This window comes from Cucurbita maxima, unplaced genomic scaffold, assembly GCF_002738345.1.
Source record: "Cucurbita maxima cultivar Rimu unplaced genomic scaffold, Cmax_1.0 Cma_Scf00003, whole genome shotgun sequence".
Taxonomy (NCBI): Eukaryota; Viridiplantae; Streptophyta; class Magnoliopsida; order Cucurbitales; family Cucurbitaceae; genus Cucurbita; species Cucurbita maxima.
Window position 1 is genome coordinate 6,817,946 of NW_019272019.1, and position 8,698 is coordinate 6,826,643.

Consider the following 8,698-nt stretch of genomic DNA (forward strand, 5'->3'; position numbering starts at 1 on the left):
GGGGGGGGGGGGGGGGGGGGGGGGGGGGGGGGGGGGGGGGGGGGGGGGGGGGGGGGGGGGGGGGGGGGGGGGGGGGGGGGGGGGGGGGGGGGGGTGCTCTTACCAAACAAGCTTCTCATTCTCCAGAATGATCGAAGGAATTGACACCTCAAGAGAAAAACTATCAATCTGATGGCCTTCTTTCTTTACCATCTCGGAAATCGAGACAGCTAAATCATCAACTCCCTTACATTTTACGAAGTTACCTTTGTCATCAATATAACTGAACTGCAAAATACCTAAACATAGGCAGCAAATGTTTCTATCAATATCATCATCAATTGCCTTCTTGTCAGAACCTACGATTGGTACCGACAGTGAGAAGGAATAATGGTGCCTTTCAATGCCAGATAGCCGAATGATGCAGGGTATGCATACCTGCAACGAAAGTATTGACCAAACATCATCTGGCTATCGCAAACAGTATCCTTGATGTAATTCCAATACATGCCAATATCATTGCTTGAAACAGTAAAATCATGCCAAAATAAAAGCAGAAAAACACCACCAAATGCATCCTAGAACACAATAGATGCTTATCAGCAGTAGGCCATTATTAGGCACCAATAAAAAATGCTGCTCCCGATGCTACTCCTTTCATCATCTTCTTCTGATTTTTTATTACTATTACAAAATCATTATCCTCAGCATCATGCTGGTAATAAACAGACGTCATTACTTTTAAGAATTTAACAGGGCTTGTAAAGCTGATATTGCTAAATCGCAAGCAAAAACATACATAAAATGAAATGCCATGAAAGATAGAAACCCAACTTGCACGCATTTACAGTATAAATAAATAAAATAAAATAAAAAAACAAAAAAACAGAACACATAAGTCTGAAATTTGGAAAGAACGACAACTTATCATGTTAAAGGTGCCACGATAATATACAACCCTAACTCGTTGAGGTAAAAAATCAAGAATAGCGATCGAATAAAGGAGCACATTCAAACACAAAAGAAATGTTCTCCAAACTACTGGCCATCGAGATATAGGGTAAATGTAATGGTCGTTATATCAATCGCCTTCCTATCAATAGTTATTTCGCTATGAAACCTAGGTTCAAGTGAGGAAAATATTGAGGTTAGCGATCGAATGAAAAAGCACATTCAGACATAACGGAATTTCCTCCAAAATGCGAACCGTCAAGTAATGAAGCGAAAGTTATATCCATCGCATTCCTAATTAACTAGGAATTTTAGGTTGCGAGGACAAACTAAGAATAGCGATTGAACATAGATCCACAACCGGAAACATCCTCCAGACTGCAACTATCAAGTTATGAAGTGATAGTTTCATCGATCGCATTCCTAACGACAGTTGTTCTTAACTACGAGATCTTCGGATGAAATGAATGAAAAAAAATTAAGGATAGCGACCAAAATAAACAAGGACATTCAAACACCACTAGAATTTGCTCGAAACTGCAAACTATCAAGATATGAAGTGAGAGTAATTGATCGCATTCCTAACGACGGCTGTATAGACTACGAAATCCTATGTTCGAGTGAAAGGTTCAAAGACAAGAAAACGTACTCCAATCGACGACAGGTCTTTCGTCACGTAAGAAGGCATCTGCGGGACGGCATCGTTAAGAACGTGCAGTTCATCATTCGGAGAAATGGCTTGTTGAGCGGCGGAAGTAAGAAGTGTGGCCTCAAGATCAGCAGCCACTTCGTCCTGTTCGTTGGCCATAGAAGAACTCCAGAAAGCAATCCTCTGCAGAGACTTGTCCGCCGACTTGTTTAGTTTAGTACAGTTCAATAGCGGCAAGGGAAGGGAAGCTTATATATAGTTTGTACTTGGCACGTTTGGTACCCACGCTTCCTGTTCCGCATTCTTGATCGTTGGATCACTTCGATTTCCGTACACGTGGACAGGGTGAAAATCGTGTTTCCAATCCAGAGTCCTGAGACATTGCAAAACGTCGTCGTATTGCCTTAACCATTTCAGTTCTATTTTTGTCTTTATACTTTAATTTAATAAACATCACTACGTAAACCTCCATTTCATTAGGTAAATATTTTCGATTTAATCTTCAATGAGAACACTTAATCGAATCACTTCGAAAGTTGGTTAAGTCGGTCGACATAGGTTCTTTAATATTCATCAACTTAAATATAATTTAGTTGAAGAATAGATAATTTAGTAAGGGGCCAAATACTATATATCCACACAACCCTCTAACTTTATGTAAAATTTTGGATCCACAATAGAATTAAGTAGTTAAAAAATATATGTAAAAAGTTACAATTTTCCAATCTACCGAACCAAAAGCTTCTGACTAAATAAACACAAACTAATTTCATGTATTATTAGTCGTCAAGCCTGAACAAACGAGTGAGCTTTAAGATGTCGACAAAATGGAATACATTGAGAAAGATAACTATGTAGGCCGATGACATGTTCTCCCGAGAGTGACAAAGGTAAACAAAACAAGAAAATTATGCGAAATACATGTTATTTTGGAATGGTAGATTTTATCCACACCTCAAAGCGAAACAATCTGATACTAAATAACAATGACAGGTAACAATATCATAGAGACAAGATGACCAAATGGGAAAGGCAATGGAATGATATCTAGAGAAAGAATGTGACCTGACCCCGAGCTGGGGTCGACTGGAGGACCGGGCAGTCTAACTATAGATATTCCTGTCTACAACAATATGAAAGCAAAGAGACCTTGCTTTTTTCCATCATATATTAAAGCTAAGATAGACTTTAACTACCTTGTGGGGTGTCTAAGTATTTGAAACGGCTACTGATTTAGAGCGGTCTAGTGTGTCTACCGCTTGCCCTGCCACACAGAAGAGCATTCTTTGGAATGGGAAACTCATCCCTGAGTGAAGTCGATGGCGTATAGACGCGGAGGTAGAATTGTTGTCCGAGATACTGTCTTGCCCAAAACTCCGACCTCACGTTCCACATTCCTACATTATCGAGGGCAACGTAAATTGCAGTCCACGAAAAAGGGTAGACCTGCACCAAACACCATCATCAGCCCATTTAAACAGAGGATTTGTGGGGCAGAAAGCCAGAAGGGAATTGATACTCGATGCTCACCTGAATTGTGCAACGAGCGATTGCATCTCGGAGATTGTATTGATTTCTGCTAGACTGTGTCCATTGGCCTCCATCCATGCTGAAAATAGAACACGTTCAGAAATTGAGTTTTGAACCATAGACTGACAATCATATAGTAAAAAACACCAGAGTCATCCATCCTTAGAATGCAAGCTTACCCGACCACAAAGAAAGAGTAGCCATCAATATGCCAACTTTGGACAATGTTCTCATTGTTTTGAAACACAATTTCTACAAATGATCTATAGTCTGCACCCATCACGGATGTGTCGAGGTAGATTCCTCCACCGGTGGGCCTATCGGAGATGCTTCCGACACGAAAAACCCCACCAATTTTGAAGAAGTCCGCAAGTTTCAGGGGAGTGTCAGCAGGGTTGAAGGATACGCTGTTAACTGCATACCTTTGTTTGCGGTTGACTTGACCAGCAGAACTTGCAAGTATGATGGTTTTGGTCGTGTTTATGAGACCATAGTGATAAGATCCTTGTGGGTTTGGCCTTGGTCCACTGGCTGTAAGATTGGTTCTGCAAAAAAATAAAAGTCATAATCAAGGCTATACCAATACTTGGAAAACTAAACACTAACCCTTTGGAACGATTCAGTGGAATATAATGAAAAAAAGACCAATATAAGTTAATATGTTAGACTACATAAAAATTTCTTCCTACATATGGATTCTAGACATTAATTTGGTTCACAAAGCTTAAATCCAAAAGCTAACGCTTCCAAGTTGTTTACCTAGAGCCTATTACTACTCGACTCAAGCTGAAAGGACGGTGAATAGAAAGTATCTCAACCTGATGGTGAATAGAAAGTATCTCAACCTGATGGTGAATAGAAAGTATCTAACCTAATAGACCGGGCTTGGTTGAGGGACCAGTCGATCTGTATTGTTGGACCACCGGGAGGGGGGCCTTTGACAGGGCCAGCAGAGTTACTGTAATGGAGAATGCCAGTGGTGGAGAGTACTCGATAAGTGAAGCGAGTGGAGACGACAATGTAGTAGTCCTGAGCTGGCTGATCAGCCGTGACGAGCACAGAGTAAGACTGACCAACATGAACATCGAGCGACGAGTAGGTCGTTTGAAGGGTATGTGTTCCCTCCACCTCTACAAGCTTCATTTTATGACCTTGAATTCGGAAGTTGAGGGAATGCTCCAGCCCCACATTTGAAATTCTCAGCCTGTATGTTTTTCCTGCAACAGCATTGACATAAATCATAATCTCGTTACCATTATACAGTCATTTTCCTTTGAAACAATAATTAAATTAGACAAGCAATGTACCTTGTTCAACGCTAAAAGAGGTATCATTGCCACGGCCATTGATGAGGATTCCATTCGGAAATGGAAGCTTCTTACCACGATCCAGATGAGCCTTCAGGGTCTATTCACCATGCCCAAATTTTAAAGGCCCACATAAGAAAATAGAAGGCAAAGGGAAAATGCTATTTAAAAGATAAATATATAAATAAATAACATTCTACTACGCATACCAAACACTAAAGAGTTTTTAAGATTCTATTATAAACTTCGATTTGATTTCATCAAATTATTTTTCTGCCTCAAAAAACTTTTTAAGGTTCTATTCTAGTCGGTCAATCTTCAATATTGTATTACAAAAACCTTTTATTTATAAGGAGTAATTCATCATTAACGATTTGATAAAAGCTCAAATTCATTGAGCATCCAAATTTATGTAATTACCCTAAAATTATAAACACTTTCAAGTTTATCAAAAAGTTTGAAATTTCACAGAAAAAGAAAACATAATTCAAACAAAATTTAAATTTAAAGGTAATACTAATATAAAATGCAGTTTCGAACACTATGTTATGTATTAGTAAGATATGAAAAATAAATAGAATTTCACTTTTAATTACAATTAAATAATTTATTTTTCTATAAAATTGTTGGCCGCTTAATTAATTCTTCAAGCAGAATTTAAAATTTAAAATTGTGCATCTTAATTTCAATAAAATAAGGGAAATCGAGCCATAATTATTTTTTAAAATTTCGGTACGCGACCATTCCCAAGTCATCAAACCCCACCGAACAAAAAAGCGAACGATTGATTCGGTCACCAATAATTCAGGTCACGGAGTGGACCCCACCAGCTACCGACGGAAAAACATTGCGATAATGCGATCCGCAGTCACCGCCCACTCCCCGGTTTCCAACATTTCCTTTCTTCAAATTTTTTATTATTTATTCTTTAAAAAAAGAAGTAAAAAAACGCTCGCAGATTGAACATACCGTGTGATTGGACTTGTACCAGTCGCCGATGAGGACAGTGTAGTCGCCGTCGGGATCGGGGAAGGGGACCGGGATCCGGGGGCGGCTGAGGATTCTGATGCCGCCGAAACCGCCGGCGGCCTTGTGGAAGGCCAAAGAGGGGAAATAGTAAAAGCTGCCGATCTGATCCTTCACTTGCAGAATGTACGTGAAGTTCTTCCCTGGAGGGATTGGGCACGTTGTTCCATAAACACCGTCTTCGTATGAGTTTCTTCTCTGTTGAATTCCGTTCCTGAATTGCACAATTCCAATGTAAGGTGATAAGAATATTCCAACCTAATATATATATGTATATACTTTGGGTGCAAAATTAGCTGTTTAATTCGTTTTAAACCTCTTCTTATGATTTTGTTTCTTTGGCGGACGATTTCAGATTTGGTAATAATTCAAGTAATAAAATTGTGGTTTAAATAAAAGAAAATGAGTATTTTGAAAGTTTTGATGAAAAAGAAAAAGGAACAAAGCAGTCAATTAAAAAGTTCCATTAGAGGAAAGGAAGAAAAAGAAGACCAGTAGGTGTTGGAAATTAGCTTGGTGGGCCAAATATCTCCTAATCAACCCACTCTGCTCTGCTTTCTGGTACATGTACCATAAAAGCACTCAGACCGAAGGGAACCACAACAAAAAAGAAAATCAAATTATCCAAATAATAAATGTTTCCCCCAGTAACACCTTCTTAATTACTCACACGACTTCCATTAATCATGAGATTCAAGCTTTCTCAGCAAACAAAGTTCATTCTCCATTATTCTGCTCAGAATTTGATCCATAATGGCGGTAACAATGATGACAATTACAAACAGGTCCTTCATCAAAACTCAAAACCACTCCAGCTTTAGTCAACAGAACAAAAAACATCAAATCAATCACAAAGAGCTTATAGAAGCAGTCAACACAGTTTTTCTGTAACTCATCATCACCTTTTAACTTTTTGGTCCGTTCATTATTTAACTTGATATTAAAATAAGAGATCACTTAATCTCCCACTAATATTGATTTCTATGACCTTTGAACTTAAATTTTGTAACGATATCAAAACAAACATTAAAGTAAAGCAAGAAAAACACAAGTCAATGGAAGCCTGAAAAGTCAGATCTCTGAAATAAATAAAGAAACTAATTACAAATCCAGAACACGACAAACACCCTCGCACTGAAGTCTAGTACAGTAATGGCAGTATAAGTGGGGCGGTGGCTGTTGGACTTTTTTTTTTTTTCGGGAGGGGGCGGGGGGTTTAATCCCTTCCTTTTTGCCGTCTGAAATTGAACGGAAGAAAAAGAGAGAAGGAAATTACCAGGAAATGAGGAAGGGCTCGTCCAAGCTGTTGAAGACATTGATGATGAGGTTGTCATTGGTGACGCAGTGGATGTCGGGGCCAGGGAATTGGCCATTGATGAGTATTCCCTGGAGAAGAAGAGATGAGAACAAAGAAAACTAAGAAAGAGAAGATGCAAAAATGGTTGAAGGAAGAGAAGAATGAAGCGAACCTGCTGGCGAAGGCCGAGAGGGTAAATGTTGCCGTAGGAGACATTCCAGGTGAAGAAGCGGTAGGGATTTTCAGCGGAGACGGTGGGGGAGAAGAAGAAGAGGAATGCACAGAGTGCAAAGCAGGGGGAAGTTAGAGGAAGCATTTTGGGATTGGAATATGGAAGAGTGGGAAAGAGAGGTGATATTTAAGGGAGGGAAGAGATGGAGTTGTTGAAGGTGATGGGGGAGTATTTAAAGTGCCATACAGGAAGAGGAACATGAGTCTTAGCCGCAAAAGAAAGAATAAATGAAACTTTTTCAAAAATAAATAAATTGAGGAGGGAAAATACAAATACAATGAGAGAGAGAGAGAGAGAGAAGAAGAAGAGTGTGGAGTGTCGGTGAGGGGTCCCACATATACATTATATAATGAATTTTGCATGTATGTCTCTCACATGGCTTGGTTTTGAAGGCCGAAATAGCATGTGGCGACTGCCGGCTGAATTCCCGATTGAATGACCTCAAACTTTACTTCTCGGTCTCGGTCTAAGTCTAATATATGTTTGTATCTCCCGCCAGTAGTCTCGTGATTTTAAACATACATGCTAGAAAGAAGTTTCAACAAATAATTAATTAAGGATAGAACTTTAAATATTTATAGACCAAATTTTAGTCCAATACTAGAGAAATTATGAGATTTTTAAAAACAATTACTTTGATTAAAAGAATAAATTCATTCAATTTAATCCAGAACTTCACTTCACAGTAACCAAGTACAATTCTACATTTCCAATAGAACAAAACTCAAATGACTTAGTTTTGGGAGGGTATTTTAACCTCCGGACTAATTATAAATTCACATAACGAAACAAGCCGAAGATAAGGGCAAATCGTTGCAGCAATTAGCCAACAAAAAGATTATTTTCAGCATAAAGAGGCCACCAAAAGCAATATAATAGGAAAGGGCCTGTTCTGAGAATTAAAAAAAAAAAAAAAGAAAAAAAAAAAGGGAAACGTTAAATCCATGATTTGAAAACGTTCCGCAAGAGGCGCTAAAACCATGCCCTAATAAGTTCAAATCATCACTGCAAACAACGCCTGACCCACAGACAGCTGCCAACCTCCACTTTTGCTGCATGTGGACTCGACATTATTGAAACCATACCATATAATAACGCAATCGAATAAACCAAAACGCCAAGCCAAGCAACCTGATACCCCTAATCGCGGCAAACTTGCAGACCCTGTAGCATTGCGACACTGTGTTGAGTTAACGCGCTATTGGATTTTTAAACTAAAGGAGGGCTCCTCCCAAGTTATTTTCAAATCAAATGCTCATTACGTCCATAAATCATTTCAAATCAAGGTTTGGATTCTCTGACAACGACCCTCTTCTCAAGATAAAGAATGGAATAAACAAATGATCGGAAAAAAAAGTTCACCATTGGCTTACAAATTTGATGCCCAATCCCAGAAATGCCAGCACACTTCACTTGACCAGGCAGGTCAACCATAAAAAAAATATAAGCAACTAGTTTGGGATTAGAATCCCCCAAATACTAAGAAGTATGATCAATGCTTTTGATGAGCTCTAGAAAATGAGTACAGAAAAAAGAAGGCCAAGCAAGATCGTTAAATAGCTCTATGGAGTTTAGGGATGAATGTAGTGGTACTTAATCTACACAGTAATGCTCAAAATTCAATCAGCTGTATGGTAAATAAGTTTGTTGAAGTAGCTTCACTCATGACCTTATGATGCCATCCATCACCTTGAGAGGATCATTTGAAAGTATTGTATCCCTCTTAT

General features: G+C 38.9%; 2 protein-coding genes across 2 annotated transcripts in view; both read right to left on the bottom strand.

The window, feature by feature from the left end:
• Positions 1-1,816, bottom strand: part of LOC111476467 (putative tRNA pseudouridine synthase Pus10) — a 6,275-nt gene extending 4,459 nt beyond the window's left edge. Inside the window, exons 1-2 of the mRNA XM_023120134.1 lie at positions 1,580-1,816; positions 104-417 (exon numbers count right to left, since the gene is read on the bottom strand). Coding sequence (XP_022975902.1) covers positions 104-417; positions 1,580-1,738 — 473 coding nt within the window. The 5' untranslated portion in view covers positions 1,739-1,816. The remainder of the gene's footprint in view (positions 1-103; positions 418-1,579) is intronic.
• A 659-nt stretch (positions 1,817-2,475) lies between these two features.
• Positions 2,476-7,252, bottom strand: LOC111476466 (L-ascorbate oxidase homolog). Its single transcript, XM_023120133.1, has 8 exons — positions 6,912-7,252; positions 6,719-6,828; positions 5,386-5,656; positions 4,417-4,516; positions 3,981-4,326; positions 3,289-3,654; positions 3,110-3,188; positions 2,476-3,025 (listed from the first exon to the last, which is right to left on the bottom strand). Exons 1-8 carry the CDS (start codon positions 7,053-7,055, stop codon positions 2,813-2,815), a joined length of 1,629 nt encoding a protein of 542 aa, XP_022975901.1. The 5' UTR covers positions 7,056-7,252; the 3' UTR covers positions 2,476-2,812.
• Positions 7,253-8,698: the final 1,446 nt, after the last annotated feature.

What these genes read in the sequence shown, in the direction of transcription:
- LOC111476466 (XM_023120133.1), bottom strand. Translation starts at nt 7,055, where the DNA reads ATGCTTCCTCTAACTTCCCCCTGCTTTGCACTCTGTGCATTCCTCTTC. An exon ending in GGTACAAGTCCAATCACACG is followed by an intron (nt 4,517 to 5,385) that starts GTATGTTCAATC and finishes CATGGTGAATAG; the next exon opens with ACCCTGAAGGCTCATCTGGA. An exon ending in AACCAAGCCCGGTCTATTAG is followed by an intron (nt 3,655 to 3,980) that starts GTTAGATACTTT and finishes ATTTTTTTGCAG; the next exon opens with AACCAATCTTACAGCCAGTG.